General features: G+C 37.6%; 1 protein-coding gene across 1 annotated transcript in view; it reads left to right on the top strand.

Moving 5' to 3' along the window:
* Window positions 1-17,459, top strand: part of TFG (trafficking from ER to golgi regulator) — a 51,531-nt gene that overhangs the window by 2,776 nt on the left and 31,296 nt on the right. Inside the window, exon 2 of the mRNA XM_007945778.2 lies at window positions 2,179-2,262. Within this exon, the coding sequence (XP_007943969.1) occupies window positions 2,179-2,262 (84 nt within the window). The remainder of the gene's footprint in view (window positions 1-2,178; window positions 2,263-17,459) is intronic.

Below are 17,459 nucleotides of genomic sequence, written 5' to 3'. Positions count from 1 at the left end.
CACTTTACCAAGCATGATACTCTTCTCCAGGGAAGGTCCCTTCTGACAATATGGCCAAAGTAGGTGAGACGGAGTCTGGCCATTCTTGCTTCCAAGGAGCATTCTGGCTGTACTTCTTCCAGGGCACATTTGTTTGTTCTTCTGACAGTCCATGGTACTTTCAGTATTCTCTGTCAACACCACAACTCAAAAGCAGTCACTGATTATCAGCTAAACTGGCCATCTAGCTACAGCTGTAATTCTTTTCCTTCTCTTGGTGTTAATATGATCTAAGAACACCAAAAACTAATTTTTAAAGATCATCTGTGTTAAGGAAAAATGAAGAACATTTTTCCCACTTGCAACATAATGACTTTGATTTCTTTGACTTACAAATGTGTGCCTTAATTTGATCAGTTTGTTCTCTTTCTTGACTTTATAACTCAAAATTTTAACTTTTTTCCACTTCTTCTCTTAACTTCAAACTTGTTTTTGTTGGTTGCCATTGAGTTGATTCTGACTCATAGTAACACCATGTGTACGTGAGTAGAGCTACTCCATAGAGCCACCTTCTGGGGGGAGGAGAGCTACTCCATAGAGCTTTCTCCAGAGGGTTTCTTTGAGTGGTTCTGTTAGCCTTTTAACTTTTCAGCTAGTAGTCTAGTGCTTCAATGTTTGTGCCAGCCAGGAACTCCTTCCTTCAGTGTTGGCATAAACACACTGTTTGACTGGCCTTAACGGGCGTGCGCCTCCTTTCATTTGGGAGCTCTGGTAGCATAGTGGCTAAGGCACTTGACTGCTAACCAGAAGGCTGGCGGTTCAAACCCACCAGCCACTCCTCGGAAGGAAGATGGGGCAATCTACTTCCGTAGTGATACTGCCTCGGAAACCCAAGGAGGGGTCGCTATGAGTCGGGTCCAACTCGATGGCACACAACAACAACAACTCTCTTGTTTTTGTTTAGGCGAAAAATGAAACTTTTTCTGTAAAAGACCAAATAATAAATATTTTTTAGGTTTTTAGAACATACAATTTCTGTTGTCATCTTTTTTTTCCCTTAAAAAATGTAAAAATGGTTGCAATTAACTGACTCTTACTTAGAAGAAGGCACTTGACTGCTAACCAGAAGGCTGGTGGTTCAAACCCACCAGCCACTCCTTGGAAGGAAGGTTGGGCAATCTACTTTTGTAGTGATACTGCCTCGGCAACCCAAGGAGGGATCACTATGAGTCGGGTCCAACTTGACGACACATAACAACAACAACACAACAACTTAGAAGTTTATTTCTTTTACTCATATTTTCTTAAAATGTTTGAATGGCATCCCTGAAAGTTGAACATTAGGACATGTGTGTTATTAAAAGTGGATTTGGGCATAAAAAGCTAAAAACAATTATTAAAATCCTCATTTACTACCATCTTTGTCCAAAGTAAATCTAACTAATTAATGTGAAAATTGGTGCAGCAGAGCAACCCTGGAGTAGTCTCTTAGCCTCCCGGGGTAACCATCTGACCCCCACTCCCAACTGTGTCTGTAAAGATAGCCTGTCTAGGCCCCATACTCCTCCTTGCCTGTGGCTGCTTTTCTGTTCTTGCTCTGTTTAGAGACCATTTTTCCCCCTAGCCCTTTGGAAACTTTTGAGAGGCGTGAGTGATAATGTTAATTATAGTATTCTTTATCCTAGGGGATTTCAGAGTCATAAATGTGCACTATTTGTACATAATAAAATTTCTGTCAAGAATGGATAGTTTTCCTTTTAATATCAGAATGGTCAGAAATCTGAAATACTCCATTGTCTATCCACTCATTAAAGAAATTCTGCAGAAACCTCTTTGCAGCTCTGAGTTATTATTATATATGGCTTTCTGTCTTCCGTATCAATGACATATTATTGGACTTAGAGTTAAATTTTGAACTTTGAGAATCATTACAATTTAACTTTTGAGAAATATATTTAACTTTTTTGAAATGGAAAGATTTCAGTCTAAATCAATGGTTTGTTATACTGCTAACCATGAGTCTCCTCTTGATGACTAGTAAAAGGCAACTTAATTCATTAATTTTAGCTGCATTTTTGGCTTCTTTTGTGAGGATATGATAAATACATTGCCATAAGAGTAATAGGGACAGTTGTTTATGTGTGTCCTAGTTTACTACTGATGCAAATATTAAATCATTTTTTTCTTTTTAAATTCCAGATGGAGATCTTATAACAATTTTTGATAGTTCTGACCTTTCCTTTGCAATTCAGTGTAGTAGGATACTGAAACTGACATTATTTGGTAAGTGGTAAACTTCCTAATTTATTGTTTTCTTTATTATGTTTTTATTAGACTAGGCTTTTTCAAGGTCAGGATTAAGTAATAACTTATTTAAGAGTGCTTAAATTTTCATTCAAAGAGCATTTTTAAGTTATTTGAAGCTTCTGCTCATGTATGTTTTAAGAAAATAATAGAAGTTTAATTCAATGAGAACTGAGTGTGTTATGATTATCTTGTTTCTGAAATCAGATACAGTTAGATATTTCTAATGGAATTTTATTGCATTAATTTTTAACCACATCAGAATTTTTGGCTCAGCTATGTCTTTTATTTTTAAGATGTAGAAAATAAGCATGTTTTAAATTCCACATCTGCTCTACCATTTAGTTACCTTAAATAATAATGTGTGTCACTTGTGTAAGTGTTTCAAGGTTAAAAATAATTGTAGGGTTAAAACTACCTTTATTTATTTATTTATTTATTTTCCAACAGTTCATACACATTTTTTAAAAATACATTTTATTGAAATAAAATTTATGTACAGTGAAAGATAGAAAACTAAAGTGACATGGGTCAATGCATTTTTTTCTTTTTTTTTGCAATGTTCCTTCCTGCAAAAACGGCGAGGAGGCCACATGTTCTGACCTCCTCTAATCCCACAAGGGGAAGACAGGGTTACCAGCAGTAACCCAAGGCCTGTTACTGCCAGGCCAGACATGTTTCCTCCCTCCAGCCCTTTCTCCAACCGTTCCTCCCAGAGCACCCACCACCTCTCTCTTGGGTTCGATAATTCACTGTAGTGGCCACAGAACTCACAGATTACAAGGTTTATTAGGGAAGCACCAAGCTACAATTTGCGTTCAGGAAAAAATGCTCAGTCTCTCTCTCCAGCCCACCATCCCTCAGCCAACAGTCTCTCTCAGTCTCTTTCCGGGGTGCGTGTCTCTTGCGTCTTTTTCCCAGCAACGCGTGTCTCAGGAGCCTGTGTCTCTTTCAGCAGCACGTTTTCCTCAACCAGCAGTCAGAGAGAGTTCTGCCTCCAGGAGGCCTCCTTTTTGAGCCTGGCAGGGTGGTCCAACTAGCCAATTATAGCATCTGAGAGAGTGGGAACCTCCCAGAACATTGTTTTGTGCCACTCCCAACAGAAATACTCCAGGTGGACACCTTCAGCAATCATAAGCTCCTCAGTTGCTCACAGCAAATCCCACCTTGGAGTTCACAAAGACTTATGGGTAGAAAAGCCACACAAAGTAATTTACTACACTGCACTTCCCCTCCCTTCCTACCCGATAATCAACAAAGAAAGCTTCCTTCCATATATAAACCTTTCCTTGACTTTTTATATGAATGAACTAATACTATATTTACCTTTCTGTGATTGACTTACTTCACTCAGTGTAATGTCCTCTTAAGTTCATCCATGGTAAGCAGTGTTTTGCAGATTTTACATTATTCTTTAGTGTTGCGTAGCATTCCATTGTGTGTATGTATCATAGCTTCGTTATCCATTCTTTTGTTGATGCGCACATAGGTTGTTTGCATCTTTTTGCTATTTTAAGTAGTGCTGCGATGAACATGGGTGTGCATGTATCTGTTCTTGTCCTGGCTTTCATTTCTTTAGGATATATACCTAGTAATGGGATTGCTAATTCCAACTTAAGGAATCGCCATACTGTTTTCCACAGTGGTTGTATCACCTCACAGTCCCACCAGCAGTGGATCAGAGTCCCAATCTCTTCACATCCTCACTAGCATTTGTTCTTTTCCATCCTGTTGAACTTTGCTATTAGTGCTGGGGTGAGGTGGTATTTCATTATTGTTTTGATTTGCAACTCTCTAATGGCTAGTGATCATGTATTTGCTGGCCGCCTGAATATCTTCTGTGGTGAAGTGTCTATTCATGTCTTCTGCCCATTTTTCAATTGGATTGTTTGCCTTTTTGTTGTTGAGGATTGGAGTTTTCTATAAATTTTAGAGATAAGTCCCTTGTCAGATATGTCATTGCCAGATATTTTTTTCCCAATCTGTAGGTTCTCTTTTCACTCTTTTGGAGAAGCCTTTTGATGCACATAAAAATTTATTTTTTAGAAGGTCCTATTCATCTAGTTTATCTTCAGCTGTTTGTGCATTTTGGATTATGCTTGACAGTTTATGCCGTAACTGGGTTTGAACCACCAGCCTTCTGGTTAGCAGTCAAATGACTTAGGCACTTTGCCACCAGATCTCCCGTGCCATTAATTAGGGCCCCCTTAATTTGCCCCTATTTTTTCCTTGAGGAACTTTATAGTTTTATGTTTCACATTTAAGTCTTTGATCCATCTGGAGTTAGTTTTTGTGTATGGTGTGAGGTACATATCATTTCATTTTTCTGCAAATGGATACCAGTTTTGCCAGCACCATTCGTTAAAGTGATCATCTCTTCCCCATTTAATGGATTTCAGCCCTTTGTCAAAAATCAGCTGACCATAGGATCTATTTCTGGGTTCACAATTCTATTCCAGTGGTCTTTGTGTCTTTCGTACCAGTACTGGGCTGTTTTGACTGCTATGGCTATATAGTAGCTATGAGATCTGTGAGTATGAGACTTCCTACTTTGTTCTTCAGTAATTCTTTGCTTATTTGAGGTCTCTTTCCTTTCCATATAAAATTAGTGATTGGTTTTTCTGTATCCTTAAAGAATGTTGATGGGATATTGATTGGGTTTACATTAAATGTATAGATTGCTTTGGGTAGAATTGACATTTTCACAGTGTTCAATGTACCTATCCACAAGCATGGTATGTTCTTCCATTTATGTAGATCTCTTATGGTTTCTTGGAGTAATGATTTGTAGTTTTCTTTGTTATAGGTCTTTTGTGTCCCTAGTGAGATTTATTCTAAAGTATTTTATTTTGTTGGTAGCTGTTCTAAATGGTATTGATTTCCTTATTTCCTTTTCAGCAAACTCTGCTGGTGTGGAGGAATCCAACTCATTTTTGTATGTTGATCTTAGATCTGACCACTATTTCAACTCTCTCAATTAGTTCCAGTAGGTTTTTTTTACTGAGTCTTGGGTTTTCTATGTTGGGATCATATCATCAGCAAATAGGGATAGTTTTACTTCTTTCTTATCAATTTGGATGCTTTTGATTTCCCTTTCTTGCCTTTTTGCCCTGGCTAGGACTTTCAGTACAGTGGTGAATAGAGTTGTGATAGAGGGTGTCCTTGCCTGGTTCCTGTTCTCAAGGGGAATGGTTTCAGTCTCTCTCCACTGAGAATATTGTTGGCTGTTGGTTTTGTGTATATGCCTTTTATTATGTTGAGTAATTTCCCGTCTGTTCCTATTTTGCTGAGAGTTTTAATCAAGAATGGATGTTGAATTTTTTCAAATGCCTTTTTTGCATTGATTGATATGATCATCGGTTCTATTCCTTTGTTCTATTTATGTAATGGATGATGTTGATTGTTTTTCTAATGTTGAACCATGCTTGCATACCTGGTATGAACCCCACTTGGTCATAATGTATTATTTTTTTGGTATGTTGCTGGAGTCTATTGGCTAAAACTACCTTTATTAAGCTGAGTTTCCAAGAATTTATAATTACTTTTTCATATAATGTAGTAGGTTTTTACTTATATTCTAGCTTAATTTATGTTGTAGGCCTGATACTTTAGACATGATTTTTGAAGCAGTAGTTAAAGATTAGAGATAGGTCTATAAAAGCAAATGAAAGGACTTCTGGTAAGATGGTGAAATAGGGAGAAAGACTGCACAGACCCTCTTCAACAAAGAAAAGGGGAACCAATAGAAACAGACACAGAAGATAATCTGGACCCTTGAGCCTTGACGGGAAGGATATAGAAGTGGACTAAACCTCACTAGCAGAAGAATTTGCATGAAAATACCAAAAAAAGGAGACATAAGGAGCTGCAGTCTGGCAGCAAACCTGAGCAAGCCTGACAGCACGGCACAGACAGCTTGGGGAGTGCTGAGTGGTGGTAGGACCTAAGAATTAACCTAAAAATCAGCCCTGTTAGTCAGGGACTACACGGAGGACTGCTCTGGTGTCTGGGGAATAAAACGCAAAGCACCAGTGAAGAGAAAGGTGGAATGAGCTGTGTACTTTTGTCTGTCCGGAGGGTACCACCGCCATGTTGAATGATTACAAGCAGCTTGACCATTTTGGATATTTAAAGAGACAGCGCTCTCCAAGATTTCAGGGGCTTAAGAATAGGTTCTGCTTGCCAGTAACCCCAAGGGCACTCTGGACCTGGATAACTGAGAAAGGTGTGACATTCCCCTTGTTACTCTTATACCCCACACCCCTTGCTGAATGGAGGTGCGGCCATCTCCCACTCCCACCCATCTTCTGGGCCCACAGGAACTCTATCCCAGTCTGTGTGCTCAGGCAGACCCTGGGTGCCCTGCCCTACCCTCCCCCGATGTTTTTTCTTTTTCTTTTTTTATTCTCTTTCTTTTTTTGGTGATTAGTTTGCTTGTATTTGTCTGTTTTAAAACTGCTATTATTATTAATACATTTTCCCTTTTTACTACTATTCTTTATTCTTCCTCTTCCAGGTCCTGGTTTTCAGCTCTTTTTCTTTTCCCTATTCATGGTTGCAAGTTTTTTTTCTTTTTTCTCTCATGGTTAACCCTGTTCCTTGTTTTTCTTTTTGCATTTTTCCCATTTTTTTTCTTCATTATTGTCCTTTTCTACCTTTTTTCTCTTACTGCCGTATACCCAGATATTGCAGGTTTTCTTCTTCTTTTTTTTTTTCCTTTTTTTGTTACTGTTCCCTGTGATTACATGGTGGATTTTTTTGTCCATGTGCTTTTAGTTTTTTGATGGTTATTCAGTTGTAATTTTTGTCTAATTGAGTGGGAAACAACAGTTCCCATAAGACACAACTACACCCACACGTCCTGCAGCTTCACTTACTGACCGAGAGCCACCACCTCCTTCTCCATCAATAGACCAACGATAAAAAACCACCAAGAGGAGCCTGAATCACCCTTGGCTGCTCTTTAAAAGCAGTTAACAAAGATCATAATACAACAACGCCAGGATGTCTCAGAGACAACACACCATCACAGTCCACACAAAGAAGCAAGATAAAGTGGTAGAAACAAGGGAACAGGATACAGATCCAGAACATATCCATGAGGAAGGAGCAGCATTGGAACTCTCTGATAAAGAATTCATAAGGTTGATATTTAGGTATCTTCAAAGGATTGAAAAGCAGATCAAAGAGAAAACAGACAAAACCCTAGAAAAATTTTGAAAGAAAATACAAGAACAAAATGACAAAATAAATGAAAAATTAGAAATGATTCTAAATCTACAGATGGAACTCCAGAAGATTAATACTAAATTGTCAGAAATAGATAACACATTGGAAGGGCAAAGGAATAGAATTGATGCAATGGAAGACAGAATTAATGAGGTTGAAGACAAATACCTGAATACTTCTTTGGAAAGGGATCAATCAGAAAAAAAATAACAAAAAAATTGAGAAAGCCTAAGGTTCACATGGGATACCATCAAAAGGAATAACCTATGTGTCATTGGAATTCCAGAACAGGAAGAGAAAAATAAAACCACTGTGAGAAAATTGTCCAAGATTTGCTGGAGGAGAACTTCCCTGATATGATGAAAGAGGAGAATATATCCATTCAGGAAGTCCAACGAACAAACAATCCAGTTAAAAAATGGGCAGAAGACATGAATAGACACTTCACCAAGGAGGATATTCAAGCAGCCAGCAAACATGAAGAAATGCTCATGATCATTAGCTATTAGAGAGATGCAAATCAAAACAAGATACCATCTTGCTCTAGCACTAGTAGCAAAGTTCAACAAGACAGAAAATAACAAATGCTGGTGAGGATGTGAAGAGATTGGGACTCTGATACACTGATGGTGGGACTGTAAAATGGTACAACCATTGTGGAAAGCAGTATGGTGATTGTTCAAAAGTTGGAATTAGAAATATCATTTGACCCAGCTATTCCTTTACTAGGATATATTCTAAAGAAGTGAGAGCCATGATAAGAACAAACATATGCATACTGATGTTCATCGCAGCACTATTTACAATAGCCAAAAGATGGAAATAACCTAGGTGTCCATCAACTGAGGAATGCATAACAAAACTATGGTACATACACACAATGGAATACTATGCAACACCAAAGAATAATGTAGAATCTGCAAAACACTGCATAACTTGGATGAACTTGGAGGACGTTATGCTGAGTGAAATAAGTCAATCACAAAAGGACAAATATTGTAATAGTCTGTTGTAAAAGTCAAGGAAAGTTTTATGTATGGAAGGAAATTTTCTTTGTTGGTTACCAGGGGTGGGAGAGGAGGAGAGGGAACGCTGTTAGATAGATAGAGATACGTATTGATTTGGGTGAAGAGAAGGGCAGTGTACCAAATGAGAGTTATCAATATGGTGGCATTGAGGAAGAGAAAGACATAGAGAGGTACGTGGGAGGTACCGACAACAAAGATGAACCCTTTTGCAAATACAGTACTGCATTGTCAGTGAAGGCAAACATGGTTATACGGGTGGACAGGCTGAATTAGTAGGTATGTCTATGAAGTGGGGAGTGTACCCAAGAACATGTATAGGGTTGGCAGACAGCAGTCCTATAAGTTTATGTGTGTGATCTGAATTCCCAGGTGTATAGTAGAACTGACAGGGAGCAAGGATGTAGTCACTGCTTGGTCACAGCCAGCTACCCAGAGGGACCGAGTAGTTGAATCTCTGGGCTCGGGACCATAGTTGCAGGGGACGTCAAGCTCAATTGGCATAACATACTACACAAAACATTGTTCCACCTCCTACTTTGGCGAATAGCTACTGGGATCTTAAAAGCTTGCAAGCTGCCATCTAGATGCAATGATGGGTCTCTTCCCGTCTAGAGCAAAGAAGAACGAAGACAACCAAAAATTCATGGATACAATCAGTCCTAATGACTGGTACACCATCCAATCTGCAGCCTGTATTACTATGAGACCAGGAGAACTAGATGGTGCCTGGCTACCAATGTCAACCATTTGGAAGGGGATATATGTAGGAGATCCTGGATAGAGAGGGAAAACAATGTGAACAAAACTCAAAATCATTTGGAGGAAAATAAAGTGTGTGTGGGGGGGGACCAGGTTTGTTGGTCAGATAAGAGCCTGGTGGAACCACTAAGACTATGGCTGCAAGCAGCCCTTCAGGTCTGGAATTGAACCCACACCTGTGGCTTCCAAGCCAAGCAAAAGACAGGCATATGAGGTGAACATTTACCTGTGGTAGCTACACTCCTTGGAGAGAACAGTCATGAGAGAAAGAAGGGCTGCTTATGCACCAGGAGACAGCTCAAGGGGCAGTAGTGCATGGGGGGATGGACACAGGGAAGAGGTAACTATGGGGAGGAAGTGGGAGGGGATCTGTTGTATTGTGGTAAATCGTGGGCAATGTCATGAGACAAAGTATATGTGAACTGCTGTAAGGAAAGTGAATTTGCTCTGTAAATCTTTACTCAAATCACAATTTTAAAAAAAAAAAAAAAGCAAATGAAAGACTCTCTTTAATTCTTTAGATTTTGTTTTCTTTAAAACCTGACAAGTTTTCAGTACGCAACTCTTGCAGGACTGTATAGTTAGAAATCATTACAAAGGTGAGGTGGTGGTAGCATGGTATGTAAAAAGTAAATTATGTACATTGTTTTTTAAATAATAGATTGCATTGAACTTTAGAATTCTCTGATACTTCTTTTTTATGCCCTTTGGAGAGAAACATGATCATGACCTATTGATTTAATTGTTTATTTAATTTCTGTTTCAGAATGATAAATACCACATTTAAAATTTTTAAATAATAACTTTTAAAGTTTTTTAAATGTAAAGTTTCTTTGTGTAATATTGAACCTAAAATACTTTGGTAACACTGTTAGCCTCCTATAAAACAAAATACCAAACTCATTGCCATCAAGTTGTTTCAAACTCATGGCAACTCCCATTGGATTTCCAAGGCTCTAAATATTTATGGAAGTAGGTTGCCCTGTCTTCCTCCTGCAGAACGTCTGGTGGGGTTTGAACCACTGACCTGCCAGTTAGCAGTCAAGTGCCTTATCCAGTATGCCACCAGAGCTCCTTGGCCAGCTATAAGGCAGATTAATGTGGAAAGCCTCCTCCAAAAAGTGAGAGCATGCTATGCTAGGTAAATTATCACAAATACATTTTTTGAAGGTGCCAAATCCTAACCAGTAGATGACCAGGGAGTGTCACAAATACATTTTTTGAGTTATGTAACTGAGCTTTCTCTAGAATGGAAAATGTTCCAAGGCTAAAGCCTAAGGATACTAAAAGCTGAGACTTGAAGTGTAATTGATGGTGATTGTGAAGGCTTAGGCAGCATAATCTAGAGACTTGTCATTTAGTGTCTACATGTGTTTTAGTTACTTAGTAATGCCATAACGCAGATACTACAAATAAGTGGGTTTAAATAACAGAGATTTGTTTTCTCACAGTGTCTATTCCAGCTTCTAGTAGCTGGCAATCCTTGGCGTTCCTAAGCTTGTAAGTTCTTCTGCCTCCATTGTGTTCAGATAATGTCTTTCTTCCTCCTGTGTGTACCTACTTCTGACTCTAATCTGCTCTTTTATAACTCATAAGTGATTAGGTTTAGGACATACCTTTACACGTAGATGACTTCATTAACAAAGCAAGGAAAACCCTATTCCTAAAAGGGATCATATCCACAGGTATGAGTTAACGATTTCAACACATTTTTGGGGGGGGGGGTACAATTCAATCTAAAGCAGCAATAGTGTAGGCCATGGGTCCTAGACCCTTGGAGGAGGTTATTGTTGTTGTGTGCCATCGAGTTGTACCCGACTCAGTGACCCCTCCTTGGGTTTCCAAGGCAGTATCACTACGGAAGTAGATTGCCCCATCTTCCTTCCGAGGAGTGGCTAGTGGGTTTGAACCACCAGCCTTCTGTTTAGCAGTCAAGTCCTTGGAGGTTACACTCTCATAAAGATTATTCTGGGGAAAAAAAAATGTCTCTAGTGATAGAGGGAAAATTAAAGGATGCTTGACTGTCATACTGTGGGCTGTCAGAGTTTAGGAAGTCTTCTTGAGAATTTTTGTTACTGCCCTTAGGTGGGATAGATTTAAATTTAAACTATCTGCATACTTTGAGAGCTCCCAATCCCAGTTATCATAAAAAATGGCAAAAGCAAAGACAAAAGTTTCTCTGGAAGGGTATATCCTCAATCCAGGTCACACAGGTTCTTAAAACCTTGTTAATGAACTTAAGAGTTAGAACTCTTAAGTCCATTGAAATAAGACACATGAAACAATTCATGTAAGGAAGAAAAAATAATTGATAGCAGTAACATCTACAAAATAATGTGTTAAAAATTCTTGAAAGTGTAAAGAGTAAGTATACAAACAAAGCAGTATGAAAAACACGAATTTGAGAAAGAACTTAAGGTAACTTTTGGAAATCAAGAATATAATCATTGCAGTCACATATTTAGTGGATCACTTAAACAGTAGATTAAAACATTTGAAACCAGTTGCTGTCGAGTCAGTCACAATGAAAGAATTGGTGAAATGGAAAATAATCCAAGGAAATTAGAGAAGAAAGCATAAAAGTGAACTCCATAGAGATGGAGACTGCAAAAGAGAAGTTGAGAAAATGTTCAGCATATATCCTATAAGAATTTAAAGAAGGAGAGAATGAGGGAATAGAAATATTTCAACAGTTAATGGTTGAAGAATTTTTCTGAATTATATAAAAGTTAGGTGAAAGATAAAACTGCATGAAGCTGGAGAATACATTAGATAAAGAGATAGATAATCTTAAAAGTAGCCAGAAAGAATAATATTGATCACCTACAAAGCAGTCAGGTTAAGAGGAGAGTTGGAATAATATAAGTAACAATAGAATAATAGAAGTAACAGTACAATAAAATCTTCAGACTGTTAAGAAAAAATAACTGGAAAGGTACTGTTCAGTAGTCTGATAAATTAGTATTCAAGAATGAGGAGAAATAAGATTTTGAAACAAAGACTCAGAATTTACCATTCATGGACCCCTTTTGAAATAATTTTTAAAGGTGGCTCTTGAGGGAGCTCTGGTGGCATAGTGCCTAAGGCATTTGACTGCTAACCAGAGGCTGGTAGTTCAAACCCACCAGCCACTCGTTGGAAGGAAGACTGGGCAATCTACTTCCGTAGAGATACCGCCTCGGAAACCCAAGGAGGGGTCGCTACGAGTTGGATCTCACTCGATGGCAGTGAGTTATAGTTTTCTTGAGTAAGAAGGACGTTAAGTGAAGAAGGAAGGTAAAAGATACGAAAAAACAATTGTGACCAAATAGCTGGTTAACTTGTATAAATTTAAATGATCACTGATTATGTAAAAGAATCTCTGGTGGCATAGTGCCTTAGGCTTTTGACTGCTAACCAGAAGCCTGGAGGTTTAAATCCCCCAGCCACTCTTCAGAAGGAAGGTTGGGCAATCTACTTCCATAGAGGTACTGCCTTGGAAACCCAAGGAGGGGTCGCTATGAGTCAAATCAACTCGATGGCAATAAATTTTTTTTTTTAAATGGCTTGTATTATACAAAACAATAGTTTTAGGAATATAAAAAGCTGAGGCAAAAATACTGAGCAATAACTCTATATAGGTAGGATAGGTGATGTTGTTAGGTGCTGTCGAGTTGGTTCCAACTCATAGTGACCCTGTGTACGACAGAAAAACACTGCCCAGTCTTGTGCCATCCTCACAATCATTAACTATATTTGAGCCCATTGTTGTATCCACTATGTCACTCCATCTTGTTGAGGGTCTTCCTCTTTTCTGCTGACCCTCTACCAAGCATGATGTCCTTCTCAAAGGATTATTCCCTCCTGATAACATGCTCAGTGTATGTGAGATGAAGTCTTACCACGCTTGGTTCCAAGGAGCATTCTGGCTATACTTTTTTATTTTCATTTTTTAAAAATAAAGTTGTCTTAATACAATATGTATTATTTTGTATACAGCTTTTTCACATACCTTTATATCATGATCATTTTTAAATGTCATTGATTATTCCTCTCAAGCTTTTTTTTTGAACAGTGATTTGGGTGAAAGTTTACAGCGCAAACTCATATTCCATATAACAGTGTATACACATTTTGTTTGATGACATTGATTGCCATCCCGATAATGTAACAGCTTTCTTCCTGTGGTTACCTTTTCCCTTTGACCTTCTTTCCTGTGCATTCCTGCCCTCTGAGTTATCTCCCTGTGCAAATACTTTCTGGCTGTAATTTTAGGACAGGTGTGCTTATTCTTTGGGGAGTCAAAGGAGGGAGCTATACTTGCTATAGTCAGGGAGGGAGCTCTGGTGGCATAGTGCCTAAGGCATTTGACTGCTAACCAGAAGGCTGGCGGTTCAAACCTGCCAACCACTCCTTGGAAGGAAGGTTGAGCAATCTACTTCTGTAGTGATACTGCCTCGGAAACCCAAGGAGGGGTTGCTCTGAGTCAGATCTGACTTGACAGCAGTGAGTTTGGGTTTTTTTTTGGTTCGTTGTAGTCAAATATGTCAGTTTTTTCTTGGTCTTCCTAATTCATTGTCCAGCTATAGCATGCATATGAAGCAATTGAAAATACTTTAGCTTGGATCAGGTACCCTTTAGTCCTCAAAGTGAATTTTTACATTTTAACAATTTAAAGAAGTCTTCTGCAGCAGATTTGTACAATGCAGTATATTGTTTGATTTCTTGACTGCTGCTTCCATGGGTAATGATTATGGATCCAAGTAAAATGAAATCCTTGAGAATTTCAATATTTTCTACATTTATCATGATGTTACTTACTGGTCTAGTTGATTGGAATCATAGGAGTTAAAGTATTTTGAGGGCTTATATTATTTGGGAGAATGATAGCAATTAACGTTAAGTTTTAATTGAAGTATGTATGTTTAAAATGCAAGGATGATTATTGAAAAACTAACAATAGCCAGCCAAGGGGGAAAAGGAAACGAAGAGTACCTACTCAATTCACTAGAAAAGAAGCTTGATAAATAGAAAGCACAACATAGTAATCACAATACATGTAAACTGACTAAACAAGTACCAGTTAAAAGAAAAAAATCTTGTTTGAGTTAAAAATAATAGTGAGTTGCATGCTAGGTCTAAGAGACATAACTTAAAAGAGTATGCAAATTTGAACTTAAATGGTTAGGAAAAGATATACTAGGCAAACTCAGAAGTGGTTATTGATAGAATAGGTTCTAAATAGAAACTTGATTAGTAATAGTCACATGTTATATTTTCAAATACAAAAAGGAGAAATCAAATTGATACTCATGTGAGAGCTTTCAACATTTCCCAGAAACTGCAGGCTCAATGTCTTCAAAATTTGTTAATATAGAAAAAAATTGAACAACTCAGATAATAGGCTTAATCTTGTTTATTTAATTATCTGGAAGAAATACAATTTTTATTCAAGTTGACCATATATTGGATCTTCTAGAAAATCTCAATAAAAGAGATACAGAGATCATATTCTCTGACCTCATTAGAAAGCTTTGGACAAAAAAAGATAACCGAAGCTTGCATACTTTTGGACATACGTTTTTAAAAAATATAAGTCAAAGAAGAAATAAATAATTAGAAGTGACTTACAGTGACTGCTATGTAGCAGAGTTTACAGAGCATATTAAAGGTGTACTTGGATGACCTTTATAGTCTTAATACTTAACATGAGTAAATTGGGCTGGAAATTTATGAGCTAAACATTCAAGTCATGTAGTTACAAAATGAACAACATAAATCTAAATAGAAGGAAAGAAATGAAGTAGAAATTAAGAAATTGATAGGCTCAACTAATTTGAAAAGGCAGAATTCTGTTAAGATTAGTAAAAAACAGAAGACTATTTTAGGAATAAAAAAGGGATATAATTACCAATACAGTACAAAAAACCAAACTCAGTGCTGTCGAGTCGATTTCGACTCATAGCATCCCCTCCTTGGGTTTCCAAGGCAGTATCACTACGAAAGTAGATTGTCCAACCTTCCTTCCAAGGAGTGGCTGGTGAGTTTGAACCACCAGACTTCTGGTTAGCAGTCAAATGCCTTAGGCACTGTGCCACCAGAGCTCCCACAAGAATAGTAGAATATTTAAAAACATGAATACTGTGAACAACTTTATATCAGTGTGAAAACTCACATATAACCTGGGCAATTTCCTAGATAAGTTTAATGTACTAAATGTTTCAAGACACAGAAAATTTGATTGAACCACTTAACATTAAAGAAATTGAACCAACTATTGTACTAAAGGTTGAGGAACTCCAAAACTCACTGCCGTTAAGTGGATTTTGACTCATAGTGACCCCCATTGGGTTTCCGAGGCAGTAGTAGATTGCCTTTACAGAAGTAGATTGCCCGTCTTCTTTCTATGGAGTGGCTGGTGGGTTTGAACTGCCATCTTTCTGGTTAGTCATCAAATGCCATAGGCACTGCACCACCAGAACTCCTTATTTAAGAAACAGATGATCCCAAATTATATGTACTATTTTAGAGAATAGACAAAAAGAGATCATACACTAACTCATTTTATGAGGTTAATATAACTTTAACACCAAAACTAGAAAAAACTGCAAACCAGTGTCACTTTCAAATTCACATAAAGAAATGCTAAGAAATACTAATAAATGAAATTTAGTGGTGAATATTAAAATGCATTATTGCCACAATTATATATCCCAGAAGCTTAATATTAGAAAATCTATGAATAATACTTGCCATATTGCAGATTAAACTTGAAAAATTGCACTGTCTTCTCAGTAGATAAAGAAGAATTCTTCTGCCAGTCACATTGAAAATTTACAGCAAACTAGGAATAGACCAGAATTCTCTTAACATCATAAGGGATATTGATGAAAAGCCTACAGCAAACATTATATATACATAGTGCTAGAATCTTAGAATCATTCCTTCAAAGAGGCACAAGGATACCCTCTATCACTCCCCCCCCTCCCCCAAAAGCATATTGTAGCTGAAGTAGGAAGAGATGAAAAAGTGAAAGATTAAGGATTGAAAAGGAAGAAATAAAATTGCTTTTATTGTCAAAGATATATCAAAAGATATATTTGTCCTCACAGAAAAATGTGAGCATCTACAGCGTTTAGAAACCTGTAAAAGAATTTAAGATTTCTGAGTTTAAGATCAGTGTTTACAGAAAATTGCTGTATATCCAACATAAAAAGCTTATAAAACATCAAAATACCAGTTATATTGATGAAAAACAAGATACTGGGAATAAACCAAAGAAAGTTAGATTGTTACAGAAAAAATACAAAACTATTTAAAATTATAAAGTAGGGGAATGGGTTTTGGATGAGGGAACCGGGAAGATTTATTATGTTATTTCTTAATGATCAGGAGCAAAGATATAAAATGTTAAGATTTAATGAAGATTGGTGGTAGGTACATGGGTGTTTAATAAGTTTATCTTTTTGTGTGCTTGAAATATTTCATTCAAGTCATAAAGTTATATTTGCCTTAATAAAATGCTGAATTATTCAAGGTATGGTGCTCCTAAAGTGACTAAGCAGATGACAGCAGATCAAAAAGGCCATATAGATGTAAATGTAAGGTTTGTAAAACTTCTGGTAAGATGTATCTGTGGAGTGCAGCCAAAGTTGACCACAAGCACACACCTGTAATTGAACAAAGTTGGGTTTTGACTCATTGCAATAAAGGAGAAGGAACGTCATGGAGAACAATAGAGTATCTCAGTTAAGAGGTCATTAGAAGAGGGTTTGATCTTGTGTTATGTGATTTTGTAGAAGGTTCATGAAGATGGGCGTTGTTCTGGATAAGATGCTCCCAGAAAGTGAGGGTGATTCTAAGACTGGGTATCTTACTGAATCTTATCTAGAGGGCAGGAGGAATGAAATGTGGCTAAAGCTACAATTGATAAAACGTGTAGCAGTCAGTAATACTAGCCATGATAGAGGGATGTTTGGTCGATGTTGCTGGTTTTTTGGTCTGAGTTCTGACGTGACTGTGGAGTGGTCTTCTTTTTGTCTTGGTCTGTCACAACACAGAATGGTCTTGTCTGATGTTCATGTTTTTGAAATTGTGTAAATTGTTTATATGCAATATGGAAACATCACAGCCTACCTGTGAGTGCCAGGGCCGCTTATGGCAACACTAAGGCCTGTCCTG

The sequence above is a fragment of the Orycteropus afer genome, unplaced genomic scaffold, assembly GCF_000298275.1.
Source record: "Orycteropus afer afer isolate SDZICR_OR568_19922 unplaced genomic scaffold, OryAfe1.0 scaffold00143, whole genome shotgun sequence".
NCBI lineage: Eukaryota > Metazoa > Chordata > Mammalia > Tubulidentata > Orycteropodidae > Orycteropus > Orycteropus afer.
This window is presented reverse-complemented; position numbering and strand designations above follow the sequence as displayed.